Source organism: Tympanuchus pallidicinctus, unplaced genomic scaffold (genome assembly GCF_026119805.1).
Source record: "Tympanuchus pallidicinctus isolate F22 unplaced genomic scaffold, pur_lepc_1.0 scaffold8, whole genome shotgun sequence".
Classification (NCBI taxonomy): domain Eukaryota; kingdom Metazoa; phylum Chordata; class Aves; order Galliformes; family Phasianidae; genus Tympanuchus; species Tympanuchus pallidicinctus.
In genome coordinates, this window is record NW_026294802.1 from 36,857,750 (window position 1) to 36,883,029 (window position 25,280).

At 36.5% G+C, this 25,280-nt stretch overlaps 1 protein-coding gene across 4 annotated transcripts in view; it reads right to left on the reverse strand.

Annotated features, from left to right (window-relative positions):
• The window catches only part of DOCK4 (dedicator of cytokinesis 4), a 237,533-nt gene that overhangs the window by 96,340 nt on the left and 115,913 nt on the right, over nt 1-25,280 (reverse strand). For all 4 annotated transcript variants that reach the window (XM_052667945.1, XM_052667946.1, XM_052667943.1 and 1 more), the window contains exons 11-13: nt 23,543-23,675; nt 21,922-22,010; nt 8,401-8,526 (exon numbers count right to left, since the gene is read on the reverse strand). In XM_052667945.1, the coding sequence (XP_052523905.1) occupies nt 8,401-8,526; nt 21,922-22,010; nt 23,543-23,675 (348 nt within the window). The remainder of the gene's footprint in view (nt 1-8,400; nt 8,527-21,921; nt 22,011-23,542; nt 23,676-25,280) is intronic.

The window sequence follows — 25,280 nt, forward strand, 5'->3', positions numbered from 1 at the left end:
GAGAAAGGAGCCAAGAGTAATTCACAGGCTGGAGATGACAATGTATGCTCAGGGGCCCCATTATCTCTGCTACGCAGTTTCATTATGGGATGGCTCTGCAGGCTTTCTTTTCTTCACAAATAGGAGGCTGAATTATCACTATTCAGGAGCTTGCATACAAGTTAAGGCCTGCTGCTGCTCAGAAGATGTACCCCTAGATATAGACTCACACACAAGCTGCCCCTGGCTCACAGAAGCTTCACAACTGAACCTCAGCCAATGAGAGCAACATACGTAATCACTGCAGATCTGAACATGCATCATGAAAACGTGTATGAATGCAGTATTTGTTCCTTTTTTTGCTGTTTTTGTTTGTTGTTTTTTTTTTTTTTTTTGTCTCCTAGAAGTATTTGTACCTATGTGTCAAAAGAACAATCAGAATTGCTTTTGCTGAGGAAGTTCTGAGTTGCAACTGCAACACAGATATTGTAACAACTTTTCTCATAATCCAATCCCATTTAGAATTGTAAACTTTGTTGTAGCACTTTAATATGGAACGATGTTTTCAAGCTGAAGATAGCTATTAAAGATCAAAAGCAACTGTCTGTTAGAAACGGAGTTTAATTTGCCAGCCATTCTCTAGAAAGCTTTCTAGTAAAATAAATTCCAATTTGGTTATTTATCACTGTAACAAAGAAGTGTGACTGTATTTGACTGTCATCTCTGATAGTTGCAGTTTAGTGGAAATCTGAACTATCCTGAGAGCAACTGCTAATTTGAAAATAATTACACACAACTCACAAGCTGCTTTGGTTACTGGCTGCCTTCTAGAAAGCTTTGTGCAGAATTATAGGTCCTTTAGAACCAAGAATTGAACAGGGGCATAAAATATTATTTTGTTTATAGAAAGTTCTGGTAAATTTACATCTTTGTAAAATGCAAGCTGAGGAGTTGTTTTGTTTTATACCTTAAGTATGCACTTAACAGATTTTAAAAAGATTTCACACATGATGAAATGGCATTGTGCAGGATCTAAATCTTGTGGATGAAAACTGTTTTATAGAAAACCTTTTGAAAAGACTTTGTAGAATGGGGCAAGTGCCATGTAGCCGTTGTCAGTAAGGAAGATCTCAACAAATCACACTGATGATGGTGGTGATTTTGACTTGATAAGAGGGTCAGAGACTCTTATAGCACACTGCCTCCTTTCAGTCAGTATGCTCAGTGCTTCTTAGCAGCTATGAGGCTGTAAGTATATCTTGGCTGATATACTTACATCAATAAACAAAACAAGTTGGTCTTTTTTAAAAGCAGCATATTAGAAATTCATGTCAAGTTCCAGATCTGTATTTAATTTCAAAACAAAAAATCAAAACTGAATTCAAGTTATGCAATTTCTTCACCATTCGTGAAAAATTATAGTGCAGAAGGATGTATTAAAGGACATTGTTAAAGAGATCAAATCAGGAACATACAGGCACATAGCATTTCACACATAATTTCATCACTGTAGTAAGTGAATTTCCCCTAAAGAAACAATTTCTTTTCTGTTTTGCACTGTAGGTGATACTGAAACAGCAGTTGGAATTCCTGTCAGTGAATGTAACCTGGAAAAAAAGCAGATCTAAAGGGAGAAATACTGCTAGTACTTATAAGAAACAGGGCAAATCTCAGAGATGTGACTGAAGCTTCCAGTATAAGATTTAAAGGCTGTGACAACCACCAGCAAGCTTTGTGTTCCATAATTTCTCTCCATATAGCAAACTTCTTGCTTATTGTGGTAAAGAAAATTTTGCTATTTGCAAGAAACATAGACTCATAATGATTACTATTGATTAGCAATATTCACATAGAGCTCAAGAATGAGAGAATGTTGTAATGAGTGCTCAAATACAAACATTGGAAGAAAAGGTCTGAGACTGGAACCTTACGAGTGACAGTCGGCAAAATCTTATTTGGTGAACATGTGCAAATTTGTCTGCATTAAGGGGACGAGCAGAAAGAAACAAGAGCATTTCTGCTATTTTTGTACTGCTAGCTAGTTTTTATATAAACAAGAATATCAGTAATACTATTACGGAAAAATTAAAACAATTCTGCATGTGCTGGAATTGCAGGAGCACTGGTAACTTTGGTAACAGTACTGCCTGTTTACTATTAGATTTAGTAAGTTTTGGCATTTAAAATGAAGGATAAGATGAAAAAAAACCCCATTCCTTTACTCAGTTACTTCAGTGTCCCTTTTCAGCAGAGCACTATCTGCATTTTCAGCTTTATTGCAGAAACTCTCAATAAGCCCTAAAAAACATTCATCTGAAAAAAGCTGATGAAGCCAATGAAATGTCCTTGACACGAGGGATTCTCAAACTGCAAACTTTCAGATTTTACACGTAATGTAGATCAAGCTTGCATGATTGCTCTTCCTTGCTCTCCCTTCTAACGAGATGTAAAATAAATTGATTTGAACAGCGGGGAATTAAAGATTTACAAGCTTGTTTAACAGAAAGCTTGGATCTGTTGGTTTGGGGAGGAATTTAACTGAATTTTGAGAGATTATTGTCCAAGTGCTTCTTGAACTCCAACAGTCTCAGTGCCATGCCCACCGTCCTGGGCAGCCTGTTCCATGCCCACCACCCTCTGGTGTAGAACCGTTCCCTAACCCCCAGCTGCTCCTCCCCTGGCGAAGCTCCATGCTGTTCCCTCTGGCCCTGTCGCTGTCACACAGAGCAGAGCTCAGCGCTGCTCTCTGCTCCCTGTGAGGAGCTGCAGCTGCCATCAAGCCTCCCCTCTGCTCTGGGCTGAGCAAACCCAAGGACTTCAGCCACTCCTTCTTTGTATTGCCCTCAAGACTCTCCACCATCTTTGCTGTCCTCAGTGGACACACTCTAATTAGTTTCTCATCCTTCTTACATTGTGGGGCCCAAAACCGCACACGGTACTGCAGGTGAGGCATCTCCAGCATCGTTTGGCCCTTGGAGCTGCCAGGGAACTCATTGTTGACTCATATTTCAAGCGTTGTCAAACAGAATCCCCAGACCTCTTCTTGCAGGGCTGCTAGCCAGCCCTTCATTCCCCAAATTGTAGATATCATAGAACCATTAGGGATGGAAAAGACCCCTAAGATAATCTAATCCATCTGTCAGCCCATCACCACCATGCCCTCTAAACCATGTCCCTCATAACACACCTACCACTTTCCTGGGCAGCCTGTTCCAAAGCCTTACCAGGAAGAATTTTTTCCTAATATCCAACCCAAATATATGCATATATCCAGGATTGCTCTGTCACATGTGTAAATTCTGGCACTGATTAGATTTCATATAGAAATTGTAAATTGAGGGAAGTTCAATTACATTCTGGCTTTTCTTCCCTTTCCATACTTCTCTTCCATTTTTCCTTTGGTTACTAATGAATCAAAAAAGAAGAGAGACACTATGGGAAGGAGAAGGAAAACAATATAAAAATTCCCTGCACTTGCCTAAACAGGTACAGAGTCATGTATTAGTACCTTTGTTTTCTGCAGTGACTCGAAAGATAAATAGAAAGGAAGATAATTCCTTTGGTAGAAAAGATCAAAGCTTCTAAAAAGTACTGAAATAGGATTTGGAAAGCAGAGCATATTCCCCACAGAGTACTACAATTTTGTGAAAGGTCAAAATTCAGAGTGTTTTACTTGACAATAGTGCTTAAATATATTTTGTGTAACTAATATATCCAGGCAATATTACTTTCAGTAATTAAAAATACATATTTCTGGATTCTTGGATATCAGAACAGCTAACAGTGGCAGGTGGAAATTTAGGCTGTTTGTACTCCACAGAGACTGATAAAGATTGGAAAAATTATACCACTCCTCATAGGAGAAAAACATGGAAGGGTGTGAAACATATTTTTCTCTTCCTAAAATCAGCAAATCTTTACTAAGTCCAAGCCCAGTGACAGCTACACAGACACATGAAGAGAACAGATTCCATAGCTTTCTCTACATTTTTGCTCTCCAGATTCTTATTTTAAGCGATGACAGGAGGAATATGCTTCTAGTCAAAATCACATCATTGAAAAATCCATGTTAATCACATGGACAGCATTTTGTAAGATCATTTGTATAAAAAAAAAGACAAATATTCTAGTTACAGTTTCATTTTAAAAGCTATGAAAAAGAAAGGAAGAAAGAAAGAAAGGGAGAAAGAAAGAGAGAGAGAGAGTAAGAAAAAGAGAAAAATAGAGAGTATACTTGCACATGAAAAGAACAAATGATCTTTTAATAACCCAGATGAATGAGTAGTATGTTCAGCAGCTTTCAAAGACAATGAGATGTAACTGGACTGCTAAAGGACACCTAATGGACTTAAATGATTAAAAATAAAAGCAAAGCAGTGCATTTATGATGGTTTAAAAAAGGAGAAAAATAATTCCTAAATTAAGCATAATAAAGCTTATATAAAACTTGTAAGCACTGCAGCAACCTGGGCTGCTCACTGTACCTGCTAAATAAGCAGAAACTTTAAAAAGATAACACTGAGAAACAAAATGCAAATTCTGTGGTTTGACAAACATAAGAGAAGTCTGGAAGTATTAAATTCTGTTGCAGAAATTAATGCTGCAGCTTCATGTGGATTCTTAATTGTGTCCTTTGCAAAGGGATATCAATACTAGAAGAGACCAAAAAAGACCAAAAAGTTGTGAATGAAGGATTACTAGCAAAGAACATTCCAGTCTGGACTGACTAGCTCAGACAGCATTGTTTTAGACCACTTATGCATAAATACAGGGAAAATAATGGTCACTGCAATACCACTGTGCAGACTTGTCAATTCTTTAGCCTTTTCTAGTTTCAAAGAAGTTTAATAATTTGGATGAGTAGGAAGAAATATAAACTCTGACCTTAACTCAGAGGAAGTTGTGGTCAGATCTCAGCAATGGTAATGCCACTGGCTGAAATCCAAAGCTGAAAAAGAGTGTCTATAGATAACTGATATCTGTTTACGAAAATCTGTTCAGACATCAGTCAACAGGCCATTTGTTTATATTCTGTAGTATGCCTTATAGACTCTGAAATATATATAGCATTTCAACTTACATCTCTAGCTGTTTTAAATAAGAATTCTTTTTTAGATTATGCATAAAGCAGCATAGAATAAATACACATAGATAGAGTTTCAGGAAATAATGGTTCAATCTGACTAAATTTCTTAGTGAAGAAAGAACTCTACAGAAAGCCCTGAGATTATCTTGCTTTATCTGCTAATGCCTCACACTGAATAGATTCTGGCTTTGAGTGTACCAAGCATGCTAACAGTAGTAGAATTAGGATTATTAAGAAGACTGTAACTTAAAGCAAAATAGATGCAGTTCCAGTTTGATAAGCACAACAAAGAAAGATGTGCAGCTATACAATGCTTATCATGTGACAGCTCAGTCTGTTTACAACTGGCTGCCCTAGCAGAGAGTTCTGGCCCCTTCAGTAAATCCTCATTCAGATAAACAGCTGCACTAGGATTTACCACCACACACTAACCAATGGGTTTCTCTAAAGAACTAGGTATTTTCTACAAAGAGGAAAAAGAGCCAATGCAAGCATGCATACATGTCAGAACACATGAGCATAATATCCAGCACTTAAGTTATGCAGTGTTGCAAAAGCTATATGTTAAATTTGGAATCAGATTCTATATGAGGGCACTACATAAGAGAGCGAAAAAGCAGGTAAAATTTTATGTAGAAAGATGTGAAAGAGCTTTCACATTCCATCAATTTCTACATGTGTTAAAGTATTTCTCAAAAAGCTCAGTATGTTCATAAACATCAAAAGGAAAATTTTATATACTAAATTATTATACGGTTGTCTGTCCTTCCAGGAAATGTTAAGATAGAAATTCAGAGCATAAACACAGTTTTCCTTCGACGCAGTACAAAGCTTTCCAAGAATACCAGCTTACTCATCTGTCGACTGTCACACTTGGATGCTGGAAAGGACTGTACTGGTTAAATCTAGAAAAATGCATGTTGATTAGGCTCCTAAGATAACATGTTCACTGCCTTTCCTTATTCTGCCAGCTACAATAGAATGAATTACCTATTTAATAGCCTCCTTGAATCACATATGCCTTTTTCTACTGATCTACTTCATCTCCTTAAACTCTTGAATTTCATCATTAAAAAATTTTGTAAGTCCTGGAAAGAGCACTCTGTGGCATCACCCCTGTCAGGCTCCAGTGACATAAAAAGTACTGCTCTACAAAAACATGCATTATTATTGTCATCAAAATTCTGGTATGGCATGTGTGCTGGTGCTAGTTATTTTCAGAAGCAAACCCTCTAAAGAGAAAAGGGTTGATACAACGCAAACTGAAGGTCAGTTAGAGTTTAAATACATGAAAATAAGAGAGCAACTTAAAATCTGGCACCTTATAAAAGAAATACTACAGTTAAGCAGCATGTAGTATTTCTTATTAAATAATTCAAGAGAGTCTGGTTCAGAGTATTAATCTAAGTGCTAATTAGAGCAACACACTCAATTTCAACAAAAAAAAGACCTAATTAGTGACCATTTCCAGTTACAAAAAATGAAGTTCTTTAATTTATCTCTGAAAAAAAAAAGACACTAGAGAGATACAAAATGAAAAGGGAGCTTTAAAAGAAAAAAGGATTTCAAAGGCTAGGCTCCAGCAGGCATTTCATCGCCTAGAGCACACTGTCCTGCTTAGCCCTTGGAACTTGTCATTAGAAGAATAAGATGATTATTTTCCTCTAGGAGAAATTTCTTCTATGCCAGCAAACACAAACTAGAAGTTGTACGTTTTCTGAGCTGAGGTAAGCATATACTTGGACTAAGAAATCAGCACACCAAAGTTCATGATTATTTTTTTTCAATAAGAAAAGGTCAAACTGAGCCTGTGCAATTCTTTGAGTTGCAGCAGCTCACTGCACAGTGCTTGGCTACAACATGCTTTTAGCAGTTCATGTTACTTCACAACTGGAAAATCAGAGCCATTATAGAATAAAGAAAATTTGATAACACAGAGCTGAAAGTCACTAAATCAGATGTAGATAATCAGTAAATTAAGAAAGGTTTCTTAATGGGAATTACAGCGCGCTCTGTAAAACTGCATTCAAAATTATCAACCATAATATCTATAATTTTCATTTGATTCAAATGAGAAATCCAACAGTAACACAATCTTAATAAGCATTAAGATTTCAAGAGAAGACTTTCATTTAACATATGTATATAATCTACCTTTAAATTAAATAGCACCTAACTTACCCATTTTATTGTTCTAAATATTGTGGTGATTTCAGTAGAACAGTTTCATAATAATGCTGAAACTGCTTTATGAACTTGTGCTCTGTGCATATTTTAAGTGTGTAGTAGTACTGATGAGGGATGCAGAAGGACAGATGTTTAACTGGCAGTAAGAGCAGAACAGTGAATTCTCAGCTGTCAAGTTTCAGGCTGAAGTTCAAGTGCCTGCCCACAGCTAAAGCTGAGTCTCATTACTGAGTTTTAATAGACTGTTAAGACTCCTCTGATTAGTGAAACAATGAAGCTTACATATTCTTGTCTCAGAACCACGATTTATTTTCAATTTATGTATACAGGAATGAAAAGACATGTATTTATAAAGGAGAAAGTGGTTCCTAGTAAGAATCAGCAAGTCCTGAATATTATTTGTATCTGAGAGAGCCAAGGCGTTGCATGCAAACTCTGAGCTGAAACAAAGATGTGAGATCCTCCCTACAATATTCCTCACTAACACCACAGCAACACAACAGTCGTGCCAAAGTAGGCTGCTCCTAAATATGCTTTTCCCTTGAAGAGACACTGGCTAAAGATTTCATTTCTGGGAATGACCTATAGATTTTACCTACCTTACCACTATCTGTTTTCTCCCTATATTTGCTTGGTCACATTCATAGTGACACATTCTCTCAACCTTCCTTAGCACCTGTTCAAGCACTAACATTGGTTATCATACGATCTAATGAAAATAAATCTCCACATCCCTTCTACTATCCATTTCCAATATCTCCGTTTCCATCAGTTGAGGCATCAACTGGGTGAAATCAGAAGCTATACTGTGTCAGTGAAAATCTGTGAGTCCTTATTTAGAAGTTACCTGCTCCATGTTCTGCTGGTTGCCTCTTTATCTGTGTAGAGCTCAGCAATCTTGCATTCAGTCGTCTTCACTTCCAGAAAGCAGACAACTATTTCTGTATGCTCTTTTGACACTGACTTAGTAAGTATATAATACACAACCTGGGATGCAGTTTTCTTTTATTTACATCCAAAAAAAAGTGTCTGGAAAATTTAATAATTTTCAGAATTCTATATTTATTTGGAAAGCAAATGAGTACTCATTAATTCCTCACCAGTTCTTTCTCTTGCTCCTTAATGAAAATTTGTTCTTTTCAACTTACCAGGCATGATAATATTGGAAAAACCTAGTTTCCTTGTTATGGATACTCCGTGGGTAAACATAGATGTATACTCTCTCCTAATTTGTTCTATGTCTCCATGAAGCAACTGAAGAGAAACTGCCAGACCTGAAAATCAAGAGAAAAACAAGGGAAAGTAAGACATTCAAACAGGCTGTGATTATCAGTACCAAATAATTAATAATGTGTAAGTAAACTACAATGACATATCAGCTCAAAATTGTTTCAATAGAGATGGATGGTGACTTGGATTGGAGAAAATTAAAGAAACATCAATTTAGAGAAACATCAATCAATAATATTTGCTATCATTTCATTTTTTCATTTACTTCAACCCAATGCTGCCTTCAGAGTTATGCAGGAAACAGTACAACCACAATGCTCCCTATCCCTTTGAAAAACATGAACATTTCATTACAGTGCATCACTTCACCGTATACAAGGTTATATAATATCAGAATATCCAATATCAGAAGAATAAAATTCCTAATAAACAAATCTAGCCTAATTTGCATTTGTCACATAGACTCAGTAATTTCATAATGACTGAGACTGAAACTTTTCATCAATATTAATCAGATTCAAACAGTCATGTTCTTTTGTTTGCTAGAAGACAGGCAAAATTCAAGGGTGGCCATATAATCATTTCCCAATATTTACTACTCAAGAATCTAGGAAGAATAACTTCACCTATCATATCTGCAGTGTGCAAAATCATTGCAAACAGAGCTAAAATTAGCAGAAACAACAGGAATGCCTTATGGTTATTTCAAAAGTAATCACAAAGACAAGTGTCAGGATACAGCTTGTAGAGATTAATCTTCCCTGACCTTCAACATTACTACAGCATATCACGTGTCAACAGACAGATCAAGGGGAAGATAAAACTCTTCACATACACTCAACAACTGAAGATAAAGAAGAATCTCAGTCAAGTCATAATTAAATTCAGATTAAGCTTAAGTAAATAGCATGCACACACAAAATGAACAACAAGGTCATCAGTCCTTCGGGCTTTGGCAGAAAATTTCCCTACAAGCATGTTATATTTAAATGAATGAATTTTATAACGGTTCTAAATTACAGCCTGAAAAATCAGCCTTTAGTATTGCTAATCCAGTCTCATGCATGTAAGAGACCAGAGATCTGATTAGCTTGACAATCTTTTTCCTCTTATTTTCATTTATGATACATTATTTTGGCACCTATGGAGAATGTGATGTTCTGACCAGACTTCCATTCTCTTAACATGAAAAACAACACACCTACACATCTCCAATTAAGTGCATAAGTAGATCTTAGAAGGAAAAGCATTCACTGAAGCCTATTTTATTTTAAGAACTAAATTCAATACTATGAACATTAATCATCCCAGCAATGGTAATTTGTTCTGTGGTAACCACGTAAATTTAGGAAATAGTAATAATCATTATCAGTGTAAGCCATAAAATAAACCATACAGCAGTCAGATTATAGTACAGGAGCCTTCTATGTCGTTTCCCTATTGGTAAGAGGTTGCAGAGGCAAAAACCAGACACTCTTAGAGTAGGTGGAAAGTTTTTCATTGCTGAAAGGAAAAAGCTAGGTTGGATCTGTTGGAGAGTTAGAAATAGTGATACTTAGCCTACTGTCAATCTTGTTTCTTCTATATTTTGAGATGCTGTTATACATAAGTAAGCATATTCATAACCCCTTGTGTGTATTCATACCCCCATATACTTCCACTTCACTGTTTCCTTGGAAACCTAAAGAAAAACATTTGTCACTGCCCCAGATCACATAAACAACAACAACATTAATCAGATACTGTACACTGGTGTTGTATAAGGTGACTGTGTTTTCTAAGATTTCACAGATTCCCATGACTTTCCCATTCCCATTCCCAAACTATAACAAAGAGCACAATGGCATGATTTGATAAAGAATATTCTCAGCTACACAACCCTCTTCTTCAACACAGTCACCACTATTTCCTATGTATTTTTGCCAGTAATGAACAAGAGCCTGCATGCCATGCTCACAACCATTTGCAGGAGCAGACTTGACCCACTGTCACCACTAGCTGCAAAGCACCACCCACTGTGTCACTGTGCTCACATCCACTCTTTGGTTTCCACAAACATTCAGCAAGTTTCAATGGATGTGAATGGATATAATTTTTTTCCACGTGGAGGCATTCAGTTAAACACCTTTGCTTTATAGGCACACTCCCACATCAGCCACCATTCTGTCATTAACCTGCTGCTGCCATCTGTCACACAGTATCACACAGCTGAACAAAGCTAAGCAAGAGCTACAATAAAGTAGCTGTAATTTATTGTTTTGTCATTAGATAAATTATGTTAGGACTCAAAACGAAGCTATTGGCAGGCCAAGACAAGCCAGAGAGGTCCTGAGTACTGTCAGCTCAACACAAAAACTGGTCAGGTACGTGTAATAGCAACTCCATACTCATGGGTTTGTAAAGAAGCCACTTGCCAACAGCAGCTACACACACATCGTAACTGAGGAAACATATGTCTGAAATAAAAGTCCTGAAAAAGGGAGATAAAATAATTCACATTTTATGAGCATCACTTAACGTTTGACAAGTTTCCATGCTTATTATAAATCAGGCTACCTGATTATCAATTAGAGCTAACTAAGGTCATTTACATTATACAGAGACAACACAGAGCCATTCAGATTTTATTAGGATGCACATTCAATTGAAGTGAAGAAGCAATCTCTCAGACACAATGAAAAACAAAGAGAAATGAGGAGGAGCCAATTAGTTTGAAGACACCACCTTTCTCATCAAAATGTAACCAGAATTTTGTGCAATACTGTAATGGCCAGAAAGTCACTGAATTCAATTTGCAAGTAATTATAGCTATCTCGATGGAGAACAGAAAGTGGAAGATAAGATTACTGCTCTGAGAAAGGAAGGTTTAATCAACAGTCAGCAATAAGACAGGGTCAAACAGGAATAGGCTTCCAATTTGGTCAGCATCTAATTTGGGGAGATGGAGAAGATACTCAAACAAAAGAAATGCAATGAAGGCATTAGAGATACTTTTTTTGTACGAGGTGATAGAAAGATAAACCATTAACTTTTCTCCTATGAAAAAATGAACTCCTTTTCTATCATATAACAAAATTAATACAATTTATTTTTCATTAATTCCATGCTGATGATGTACGTCAGCACTAATTTAATGGAGGCAATTAGGTGAGAAAGAACAATAAAATTATCAGCCAAATCTAAAGAGTTCAGTTTAAAAAAATATATGAATAAACATTATTAGACAATTCATGCAGGAACAGTTGTGCACGGACAAAGCAAAACAGAGAACTGTAAGATGCCACCATATAAAGCATCTGATGGTAGCTGATAGGATAATGGCAGCATTTAACAGCCCTAGAATCTCCTCAGAACTACAAATTTCCAATTTCTAGAAAATTCGGAGCTACAAAATAAAATGAAAATGATGATCCAGTGTCTAAATGACTGGCATATTTTCTTTAATTAGACAAAACTTTAATCACCTTCAATTATATTTTAATGGTAATTAAAATTTATTGTGTTAGCTATCATTCTTTATTTCTTCTGCTTTTAAAATATCACTACAAAGCTTTGTGTGCTTCTGCAAACAGATTTGTTTTTACATCTTTTGAAAGCACAGAAGATTTCTCACAATTAACTCGTACCGTAGACGATTTTTATCACTCAGATGACAGACAGTACAGAAATCAAAAACCTGCTGAATAAGCATTCTGTATTTCTGTTAGGTATGCGATTTCAACTTAAGACTGATTTTATACTGCATTATTGATTTCTGTATTTAGTAATGACAAAGGGCAACTGTTTATTATGCTTACATACTCATTTGCATTTGAGCTTCTGGGGGGAGGGGAAAGCATTTATATTCAGCTTCTATCTACTTGCAGCAAAACATCCTAGATTACATTAAGGAGAAAATGCCTAGCAGCTGCTCAGGAAGCCAGCAGAAAAACAAAAGAAAAGAAAAGAAAAATACCAACAAGCAATAAAGTCAAAAGTCAGACAGAAAAGTATTCAGTAGTGTTTGTATTTTAAGAAAGACAATGAAATAAAGCATCTGTTCAAATTAAGCTGCGTAAGGGTGTTAAAAGTATTCAGAAAGCATACAGGTGTTCACATATTTGTTAGTATTTAAACTATCCAAATTACAACTGCAAAGAAATCAGTAGATTTCCGTATTATAATTGGAAAACAAAATTAATTATTAATTCAATGTAATTTAGGTAAAATAATTGTCTAAATCTCATGAAATTTGGTCACAGTAAAATCTTTGTAGTAAATCCCACAAATTACAGTCTGGGAGTAGACAGAAAAAGAGAGGTAAATTCAATCTCCACCAGCCTTGTTACAGTTACTCTGAATGAACAAAATAAATGTTTAATTAATTTAGATACTTGCATTCCAATTACATCTTGTTTCAAATAAAGAAACAAGCAACATTTAACTCAAACCTATAGAAAGTGTTAAAAACAAATCCTCACAACCAAAAAGCCCAGGTAATGTTAGTAATGAATTTGTAACTAAAACCACAGGAGGAGATAAAATCTTGTGTGTATGTTTCATTAATTTTACCATTTGAAGCTGTCTTAAGACTTGCTATTCTTTCAGTAGATAAGCATAAGGAAGTCAAAGATGGCATTTATTACTAACAAGCAGAAACAGCTTTTTGGAACAGCTTTTGGAGAAGTTTTTGTCCAACAATACAATTTGAATTTAATTCTTCTAAAGCGCTCATCTTCAGCAAAGTCTGCAAGTCATAGTCATGCTGTGTGAATCACAGAATCATGGAATTGAAGGAGTTGGAAGGGACCTAAGAGACTGTTGACTCCAATCCCCCTTTTAAAGCAAATTCCCCACATAGGTTGCACAAGTAGGCATCCAGATGGGTCTTGAATATCTCCATAGAAGGAGACTTCACAACCTCTCTGGGAAATCTGTTCCAGCACTCCGTCATTCCTCCTATAAAGAAGTTCTTCCACAAGTTTGTATGGAACTTCCAGTGTTCAAGTTTTAGGCCTGCTCCTTGTCTTATTGCTATACATCACTGAGAAGAGCCTGGCCTCATCCATTTGCCTCCAATTTTCCCTTAGATAGTTAGAAAAGACACTTATGGATCTCTACACCAAAAAAATATCCTGAATCTGACTTATGTTTTCCTTTCGGTAAATCTAGAACCTTCAGAGACAACAAGACAAGCTCAGACTGCCATATAAACATACAAATTTATATCTGATCGATTTATGAGTCTGACACCTTTAAGGATCAATATCTTTTCCCAAAACTACTGCAATTAACACTGTATGCTAGACTAGGAAATGGATATTGGTTACACTTCAATTTGAAGAAGGGATTTAATATTCAATTGCTGAACAGTGTCAGGCATTCTGTTAAAATGTACCTGAAAAAAGAAAAATCTGCAAATTTTTGTCTAAAAACTTTCATTAAAACTGGCTTTTCATTATTTCATAGCTGTTACTCAAGCCTAAATGAGCTTGAGTAGCAACTTGAGTAAATACTCTATTTAATCTTTCTACATTTAATCTTTCAGCTTTTGCATTTGTTTAGAACAAAATGGAATGCCTTAATTCATTATATACTTACGATGAAGCACATACAACTGCAGTTCTTATTTTAAATGTATTTCAAATATCAGCCTTCAATGACAACTAATTCTTAAACACATCACAACAGAATACACAGTCTCCTTGTCACAAAATGTAACAAAACATTAAAACTGGCAAATTAATAGATTGCCATAGAAGTAAAGTAATTAAATAAATATATTTCCTGTGAAATGTTAGCTATGTATAGCTACAGAAAACATTTCAGAGAACTGATGACACATCTGGGCACCCTGCAGAGAAGAGACAAACACTGCTCTCAGCTGAGCACAAATCATAGAATCATATAATCATTTGAGTTGGAAGAGACCCTTACAGGTCATTTAGTTCAACTCTCCTGCAGTGAACTGGGACACCTACAGCTACATCAGGTTGCTCAGAGCCTGACTTTGAACATCTCCGGGGACAGAGCACCTACCACCAATCTGGGCAACCTGTTTCAGAGCTTCACTACTTTTATCGTAAAAAGCTTTTTCTCTACATACAGTCCAAATCTCTTTTAATTTGGAACCATTTCCCCTTGTGCTTTCATGATAGACCCTACTAGGTATAGTCTGTCTCCTTCTTATATCCTCCATTTAGATACTAACAGGCCTTTTGATACTAAAGATGTAGGTTGAAGCTGAATGTGATGAACCATAAGCTCAGGAGTTACCTGGTTGTCTATTTTGTTCTGTTTCTCCTCTTTTAAGCACATCACCACTCCTGCCCTCATTCTTCCTCATTTCCCTCCCTTCCTCTCTCCTCCACGAGCCCAAACTTCCTCCCTGTGACTAACAGCAGTAGCTGCTTCCATAAGGACATTAACACATTGTTTCTCACCCATCACTCACACTAACTCAGGAGAAGGTTTCCTCGCAACAACTCCAAGTGGGCTAATACTGTGAGCGGCTGGGGTACTGTCATGCTGAAATATAGAACCACCAAGGTTGGAAAAGACCTCCAAGATCATCCAGTTCACCTACCACCAATATTTTTCCACTAAACCATGTCCCTCATTACAACATCTAAACATTTCTTGAACACCTCTGAGGATGCACTACATCTTGTATCCAGAAAATACTGTGTGAAGTTGTCACAGTGTTGCCATAGAAATACGTGTTCTATAAACTCTTACACCGAGCTAATAAATGATGCTTCTCATGAAGCTTCCACAGTTTCAGCACTGGAAAGTAAATGACTCCAAAAGACTTCCCCACTGAATCATATAATTTTTAAGCCAAAGCTAACCTTTGGTAAAACAGAAGATGAAACAGTCAAAGTATACTGCCTTCTACCTGCTTCTTTAATATCACATTGTTTGATGGTAACCATGGAGAAAATATATTATTGGATTGCCAAGAGGCTGCTGAAAGCAGAGAGGTGCAGGAAGATGTAGACTGTCCCTGAGCACACACTCCTGTTCCTACTCAAATGCCCCCAGTGCCACACTTGTCTCAGAGCTTGCATCTTACCAGATGGACTCTTTCTCTGAGACTGTCTTCTTGTGGCTCACCTCCTCTACCCACGTCTTATGTGAACACTGAGATAAACTGAGTTTCAGTACAAACCAACATTATACTTGGGAAAGCACATATGTGAGGTTACAGTAGTTCCCCTCAACTAGGTGGTCTGCTTTATGAAACTTACTTTGGTCTGCTTGAATTAAAATGATAGTAGTGTAACAAAATTTGCCTTTAATGAGCAATCTCCCTGAACTTCAAAAGAGATTCCACAAAGACAGAAGCTAGTTTTGCTTTGAGTTGGGGCCAGACCACAAGACCTTTAGATGATGCTACACCTGCAGATTTTTGCACATGTATCACAGGAATAAGTTTCAATTTATTAGTGACAGTAAACCATATATTTGTAGAATATATCTGTGCATTTTTCTGTTTTAAAGAAAAAGCATTTAAGTTAATGGCTGTCATGCTTAGGATAGCCTTTTAAAAATCAAACCACAACCTGGATTTGTCTTCAGGACAGCCTCCCCATTCAGATATTGCTTCTGCTGTATTTAAAATAAATATTTATTTCTTCCTCTTATGATATACAATACAGTTATTTCTGATTTTACTGTTTTTATGATCTAAACTATATGCAAGAGGGCATGACTTATGTAGCTTTATCCAGAACTGTATTTTGACACATAATGCAACAGAAGAAAAATTAAAACTGGCCACCATATTGAAAATAAAAAACAAAAGGGAAAAAAAAATCACACTTGTGACAGGAATGGTAAGAGAAATTCCACTATTTTCAACGCATCTCCTCTAAAGTTTAAGGCCCTCCCATCAATTAAAATTAATATGCAGTTACCAGTGTTGTCAGTGGAGTTGCAATGCAGTTTGGCATTGCTACCACCATACTGCACTCAGTAAACATGCAATTAGGTTACATCACGCTTCTCTTATTCATCAGAGCATTCCAAGATATCAGCACAGGAAAAGATCTTCCCATTACATTTATTATTTTTGTGGAATCCACGTAAGTGTCTAAATCTGCAGCAGCTACATACATATTTTTAAATTCTTACACCAGTACTTTAATTGCTATAGGATCTGAAAGGATTTTCACCTTTGTTGTAGCAGGTGAAAAGCACGTGTGTCCTTGCCTTATCTCTTCAGAATTACTGCATCAGGATCATGCAGCTTTTAAAGACTTGATATAAAGGAATAAATTGGCATTTACAGAGGAGCTTACACGTGAAAACATCAGGAACCTCAAATAGATAGTGGTCCAAGAAGGAATGTCTTGGATCCCTTTAAAGGAAAACAAAGCAATTCAGTCTGTTTTTTCTAAGGAGAGGGAGGAAGAAGTTGCAAGTATATTCTTAATAATTTTTAAGATGCTTTTTTTAAGATAATTTGTTAGGGAGAAAATTCTCATGTAACAGAAGGTCAGGGCTTAAATGTCTCCTCCCTGGGATTTGCTAACACAATGTGAATATAGAACACATTTATGAAAAATCATGCAATATTCTGCATGCTTTAGAGCCATTTTTACTTCCCCTGTGGTACAATTTTCTGATCTTACACAAATCTGAAGAGTTGCTGCAGGGAAGTCTGAGAAGTGATTAGCCTTCTCATCTGGGACATGGGAGATGGACTGAAAATCCTTTTCCAAGTCAGAGACTGAACCAAGACATTTTCTTCATGGGAGTAAATTATTTTAATGGAAAAGTAAGTGAATAATTATATATTTCCTGAAGTAACATGAGCGCATGAGCCACAGCAATCAGCTCCAGCATTTTTTTTCTACCCAGTGCTCAGGCAGCTACATCCAGACCATGCATACCCTGATGGAGCAAGTATTGAGACGTGCTTTCAGCTTCAAGTAGTGGCAGAAATAACACACTTTTAGGTGTCTACAGGAAGACACCTTATACTAGAGGAGGAACTTTTGAGATGTCGATGGTGTTTAAGTAGGGATTACATTAAGAACGATCACTGTTTAAATGGGTGATTTTTTCAGATCAAAACCTCCATATTCAGATCCCAAAGGACTACTCTATTCAAGGACATTCATTCCATCATAGTATGCTGTATTTAATTATACTTCAAGAGTATACAGAACTGGATAAAAAATGTGGTAGCGTAAGCAAGAATATAAGGTTATGCATGATAAACTGTTACTAAAAAGAAAGAGAAGAAATACAAGACTTTGCATAACCATGAAAATCAGAGTTGCACTCACTGATTTTTATTTATGTATTACTGTATAAAAAAAATATTCAGTGACAATCAGATTTGGCCTTGCTCCCTTGCCCCTTATCCTAAAATGCACTTTAAATTCAACAGGTTCACTCACACATAGTAATTCTGTAGGCAAATGAAGCATTTATTATATGATCAATAACAGTTTACAAGGCACTTTGCACACTAGTTCCTCATTTACTAAAGAGGAAAGCAGCCCACATCCTACTTACTTAATAAAGACCTAAGAAAGGTCCAGAATATAGTTTGACAGCCACACAGCCAGAGAATAACATCTGCTACCACAACCTACACTGCAAACCCTAAAAAAAAAAATATTACATTTGACAAAATCCCAAGTTTCGATGTGAAAACAAAATCTTTGGCTAGGCTCCACTACCTAAAATATACTATTACTTATGATTATGCCACCACAGGCATTGAATATTTAATTTATCTGAAATTATACATTCATTTTGAAACTTTCATTTCAGTTAAAACCAGTATGAAATTGGCCTTTTTTCCTTTACAATTTACTGCAGTTTTTTCATTCTGAAATTCAGACAATTAAAATAAAAATATGATAAATGTGCAGTAAAGTGACATGCAGTAAACAAATATGTTCACTTTTTGCAGCCTCAGCATAGCAGCTGAATAAACTGGAACTGCCCAGATCTGAATGAACTAATGAAGAAAACAACAAAAAGGAAATAAAGGACAATTTGATACGATTCGAGATAAGCAAGGAACTGCTTTCTGTATCTGCACTATACATTTCACTACTTCTTGTCCTACAGACTGATAAATACAAATGTGGTATTTTCAATGCAAGATTGGAGTAATTGGGTGTGAACTTCTAATAGAAATACTCATTTTCCACATATTTTTGCCCTGAAAAGCAAAGTGATGAGTCTTTAATACTTTTGTCTTTATTTGGCCCTTGCTTTTAATGTAGATGCAAGCTGAGAAGATTCAAGAAGATCCTGCACAAGAAGTAAAAATTGCCATGAGCTGAAGTGGAAAAAAGCACTTTTTGGGTGGGTGGGATTTTGAATGTTAAATAGAAAAGCTATAGAATGACCATTTGTTTTTTACATGTAAGACAAGTAACGTCTGGGTTTGTTTTCTGTTTTCCCCAAAAACTGGAAGACATTTTTTTGCCAAGGAATAATATGGATATATAACTATTTCAATAGTGAGAGACAGTCATTTCTGGAGACTAAAACTGTATATGAAAATCTGCTGAGCTGGAAGAAACTGTACAGGACAAAAACTTCAGAGGAAGTAAGCCCAGAACATAGATAACAGTCTGATTAATTTTTGCCCTTGTGTGCTGATTGTGTTTCAGTTCTTAAGTCTTTTTAAAGTGACTTTAAAAAGCCAAATGTTCAAGCTTTCTTAAGTTTGACTTCTCCCTACAACAGATCTCGAGACAGTAAAAAACCTGTGTGTCCTGTAACAAAGATTCACTCTTTTCTCCCCCTTTTTCACATATATATGATAGCAGACAAGTCTAAAGAGCCTCAGAACCAGTCATTCAAATTGCAGAGACGGCAAACGGAAAATACACACCAGTGTAACATCAACATTTTCCATGAGGTGTCAGCAGAAGTATCTGAACATATTGCTGAAGTCTTTCAAGTGTTTTCAGGCTTCTAAGCAGTCACAGAGGAACAAGTTTCACATGTGTGATGTAAATAACCTTTCATAGTTTGTGTTTTAGTCACTCAGTACTCGAAGTGGCACTACTACTCACATCCTCTTTCCCTCTCCAGCCTCTGCAAGTGCTACTCTCTCTTGCTTCCCTCTCCAGACATCCCTTTATCAAAACGTAGCTGGTATTGAGTGTGCTAGCTTTATTTTCCAGCACTTGCAAGCTGGAAAAAAGTCATGTCCTACACGTCTTTTATGTTGATAATTACTTAATTAAGGGAATTTAAATTTATTGAATGTCTCCAAGGACAAAAGGGTATTTAGCTATGAACTTCTATTTCATGAGAATGAGAATCACAGAACAGCTTGTGTTGGAAGGAACTTTACAGACCATCTAGTTCCAACTCCCTGCCATGGGCAAGACTGCTACTCACCAGATCAAGCTGCCCAAGGGCCCATCCAACCTGGCCTTCCAACACCTCCCTATCCAACACCTCCACAAATGGGGCATCCACAGCTTCTCTTTGCAGCCTGCGCCAGTGCCTCACCACCCTCTGAGTAAAGAATTTCCTAACATCTAATCTAAGTCTCTCCTCTTTTAGTTTCAAATCATTCCCCTTTGTCCTATCGCTATCAGAAAATGTAAAAGGTTGGTTTCCCCCCTGTTTATAAGCTCTGTACATTCTGACAGGCAGCAATGAAGTCTCCCTGAGGTCTTCTCCAAACTGAACAAGCTCAGCTCCCTCAGCCTGTCTTCATAGCAGAGGTGCTCCAGCTCTCTGATCACTTTTGTGGCCCTTTTCTGAACTCCAACAGCTCTCCATCTTGTGCTGGGGGCCCCCAGTCTGGATACAGTACTCCAGATGGGGTCACACAAGGGCAGAGTAGAGGTGGACAATCACTTCCATCTCCCTACTGGCCACCCCTCTTTTTGCTGCAGCCCAAGATAAAGCTGGCCTTCTGGGCTGCAAGCACACACTAGCCTTATAACCTGAATTATGCCACTGCTGATAAGAATCACTTAGGAACATACAGCATGCCACATTATACTACTCTAACTGCCTATTCAGAAATTAGCAACTCTTTCTATTTTTCTTTTTCAAGTGAGGACATAGATGGACAAGTTAAATGTTTCATAGCAATATTTACACAGAAAACCTCATTTATAAACAACAAGCCACCTTTTGCAAAACATGAAACTTGATTAATGCCAGAAGCAATGTACCTATTTAGAAACCGAAATGCATGCATTCTTTATCACACATGTTGGACTTCCCATCTAATATTCAGAAAAGGTATTTGTACAGGTCTTGAATTACGTATTTTTAAAATGTTCCATAGCTTTGCAAGTAGAGTCAAAAGGTATGCTCCAATTTTCTAAAAATTCAAAACATCACCTTTATCTCTAGACTGATTATGCAGAAAAGACGTGTTATCATTTTTAACAGTAAATAAAAATATCAATTTTTAGTAATGTGCTTTTATATTTTCACTATATTATTTTAATAATTGTAGTACGACGCTCTACATTGTAAACCTTAAATATATGCATGTATGTGGCTAGACTCTGCAAAAATAGAAATAATAAAATAATAGGATTAGATTGATTAAATACACAATTTCAGTCTTGATAAATATCAGGAGCTTTTATGTGCTTCTTAGACATCCACTAAATACTGCTGAATATACATTTGCAAGATAAACATTATGCTTTAAATCAAGTCAAAAGAGCATGAGGCTTACTACATGGGATTATAACCACAGTGCAACTTAGGAAATTGAATTCATTTGAGATTTTTCCATATTCATATTTCAAATAACGACTGTTTCACTGGGGCAAAATAGTATTTGAATAGAAGCACAACAGATTTGTAAGCTTTCATTTCTGGTTTCCCTTCAGGTTTGACCGTTTTCCTGGACAACAGCACTACAAAAAAGTTAACAAGCTGGCATTCCAAAAACCAAAAAGAAGCAAATCCAGCATCTCTTTTGGTTTAAGCCATCACTTGACATTAGCAAAGGTCAGTCATCACTCAATTCCTAAGTTTTCAAGTTGAATTTACTTTGATGACACTTGGCGACAGACAATTAAATATGGAAGGCTACTGGTAAGTCCCTGAACATCAACGCTGCATCTTGCTCTGTTGGCCAGTAGAAATGCAGAGAGCACTAGCTCTGTAGACAGGTGTGTAGAACCTAGTTAATTTTTTATGATATTTTATGTATGTAAAGTGGAAGTACAAATCAATGCATACCAATATTTTGATTGGCCCCACACAAAGTTCCACAGCAAATTGTAGCTCTTCAGCAAAGAGCAAGTTTATTTTATATAATTTCTTGAAGAAATTTCCATGATTTTTTTTTTAAATATGCATACAAAAGACAATAGCACATATTTTCAGCTAGTACAAGTATTTTTCTGAATATGAAATACTGTTTCTTTGAACGACATTAGATTTTCTAAAATAGAGCCACTTCATTTGGAGACAAAAACATAAAAAGCATTACTCACCTGCATTGGAACCAGTCAAGTTGTAACGTGCATTCAGCTTTTTAATGATATTTTCATGAATCTGATACCAGTCACTCTCTGTGTTGCACCTATAAAAATGATAACTTCTTTAACTCTGAAATGGGAACACAAGATTTTCAGACCAGTTTCACCACACACCTCTATGTGAAACCTTTTCTGTTCAAAAAACTAAGTCAGTGGGAGCAAATAAAGACCCAAGAAACTGCTTGGATCAATGGAAAGTATGAGAGCAGTCATATCATTTGAGAAATGCCTCATGGAAATATCTGCTACTTGTGGAAAAGGACAGGAGAACGACAAGAGCAGTTATGCTCTGGAACTCCTCATGAGCAAGTTCATCATCTATAATTCTATCCTTCAGTTCCAAAATACACAGAATATCTGTCCCACGACACTCAGGAAGACACATGGGACTCAGATTTAGTCTTAGACAAAGATCTGTACTGTACACCTTGAAGTTATTTAAAATGGAATAAGATCTTCAAGAGACAGTCAATTAAAGAGCAAATTATATCTCAGTACATAAATGGAAAGTAGCACTTTTTCCATGAGGAAAAATAGGCCACATTGAAAAGTGAACAGCTTAGACTTGACCTCATCTTACTGAATCTGCTTTTCAATAATGTTTCTTCTTCCCTTCTTTTTTTTTCTTTTTTTTTTTTTCTTTTTTCTTTTCTGTTATCTTAAAAACAATCAGCAAAATTTAGAAAATAGGGTATAATGGGCAGATATATAAATCTAAAAATTAGTTATCCAACAGCGAACACTTATTTGACTTCAACATCCTGGGAGTCTTAGTAAGAGCCAGCAAACATTTTCACTGTCACATTTGATTGTTTTTCTGCGGCATCATCTCCAGCAGCTCTAATTCAGCACAGTATGAGTACAGAGAAGAAGAGAAAGGCTGCCTAAAAGCCTTCCATGTCTTCAGCATTTGAGTGCAAACCCTGAGAGTCAGAACTTCCTCACACACTTGACAAAATGCTTCCAGGTGTATGTAATTAGAATAGGCCACTGCACAAAACAGCTCTTACTATAATCTCTCAGATCAAGATCAGCAGGAAATTACATGCACTGTGTTGCTACGAACAGAAAGACGAACTGTTTTCCAAATACTGTCAAACTCCACTATTTCACGAACCACTCATTTTAAGATCTATTTTTGATTTTTCATTCTCCTCCATTCCCCAGCATTAACTGCCTCTTACACTTATGCTATGTCCACTAAACAATTACTTACCTACCTTGCCATCTTTTTTCTCTAAAGTTACTTCTGCTAGCTGCCTATGCAGCATAAGCTGTCTAAACAAGCCTTGAAAACACTTCATATTGCTTTAAAGAGAGAGCTCCGGAAGCTCTTACAAGGATGTGATAAATGCTGAAACATACAAGAAGATCTGAAGGGACGCAATCTTCACTTTTAACACTATCCCTTTTTATAACACATCTGTAGAACCAGCCAAAATTTCTAAACTGTGATGAAAAAAAAGAAATTAGCTACTACACTTTTTTTACTTACACCGCATTTAAAACCATTGTTTTTGATGTAAACCTACTGTGAAATAGTTCCAATAGTTATGAAATAAAAGCTATTCCTTACATGTACACTTTTAAGATGAGGTCATCCTTTGAATCTCCTGCCAGCAAATCTGCAATACTGAGGACCGCGCAGCCGAAGGGCCGTCTGTATTGTACGTTGCAGGCATTTTTCTTTTCTCCAGCTCCCATTCGCCCTGACAAACAAAATATACATTTGATGCATAATGTACAAAACTGTCTCCCTTAAAACCACAGAAGGGAGGCAGGGAGCAATCCAGCTCTGTATGGTGACAGCTCTGAGTATGTAGTGCCAAGTGTGCTCCGCAAATCTAGTCCACCACTGTCTACACTACATTAGGATAACAAATGGCTCAGGAAACCCATTAATGATGTGTTCATCTCATAACACCAGAGGTACTGCTCATCCTCTCATGACCTCGAGTCCGCAGCTCTTCCTGATATCAGTGACAGCTCTACTTGAGACACCACCAAATAAAATTTAGTGTTCAGACATGACAGAGTGTCCACCATTTGCTGTCCAATAACAATATTTTACTGTGGCTGTTGTTACTTCTGATTTATATGAGAGGTCTTGTGACTGAACCACTACAGTTTAGAAATCAAACGCTGCCTCCAAGCAGGCAACTTGCTAGCAGGAGGATAAAACTGCAGAAATCGAGGAGAGATGAAACTCGGGGAGAAAAAATGACAAAGGGCAGAAGAACAAATTATGGTACAGAAAGAAGGCAGTCAAGGAAAATGGAGTTGAAACAAAGTATTTTTCTATTTTATTTAAATGCAATTCATCAGTCCTCTTGTGGTGTTTCTGATAGATGAAACTGCCCTCTTTCTAACTATTTTATTCAATTATGTTCTGGTAGCTATGTATCTTTCCTACCAAGTCTTAACTTACGACAAGAAAAGCCTCTGGCTGTATTTGCCACAGGCAATGCCTTCTCCGTATATTCTATACATCACAGAAGCTAAAAGAGTAATTGTTCACTTTCACACCACAAGGCATATAAATGTTATTTTAACTTTTTAGCATTTCAGTCATTCGTATATAGACTTGGCTGTGAATATATTTTATAACTACACAGAAGGGAAAATTCTATGCCACATTGTTCTTTAAAGCATTTACTCTCCTCAAATTAACTCATATTACACCACAATTTACTACACTTTTTCTCAGTCCTTGCCAATAAAAATGCAATTATTTTGATATTCCAGTGAAACACTACAACATCATGAAAGTCCAAGGAAAAATCATCCGAGTTGTCAAACAGCATTTACTCTACAATAAATTGTTTCTGAACTCAGCGCAAGTTATAACTACCATATTTGAAAACAAAATACCTTGCAAAGGAAGGAAAATATACTTAGTAATGCAGTGATGCAACTAGGGAGACCATTTGCAAAAAAAAAGGAATAGATCTAAGAGCTCAAAAGCAAATCCGAAGAATCTTGCTTCAAATCAGCACAACCAGGAGGTTAACTTCTTTAAATACATATGCAGCACACTTTTTGACTCTTCAGCTTTGTTTCAGAGGACACAATATCTGCCTGCACCGTCATGGATTAAAATTATTACATGACATTGTTCTCTTACGTATTTCTCCTCTTTACAAAGAGATCAGGAAGAAGACAAAATTTATCTGAACAATTTCATCAGATGCTATTTAATTTCTAGGTAAGTTTCCCATGAACAAACAATGCTTGAAATTACTCTCTTTGTAACAAGAATGGACTCCCCAGTGACAACTCCATCATTTTAGTACAGTTCACATATGATGCACTAA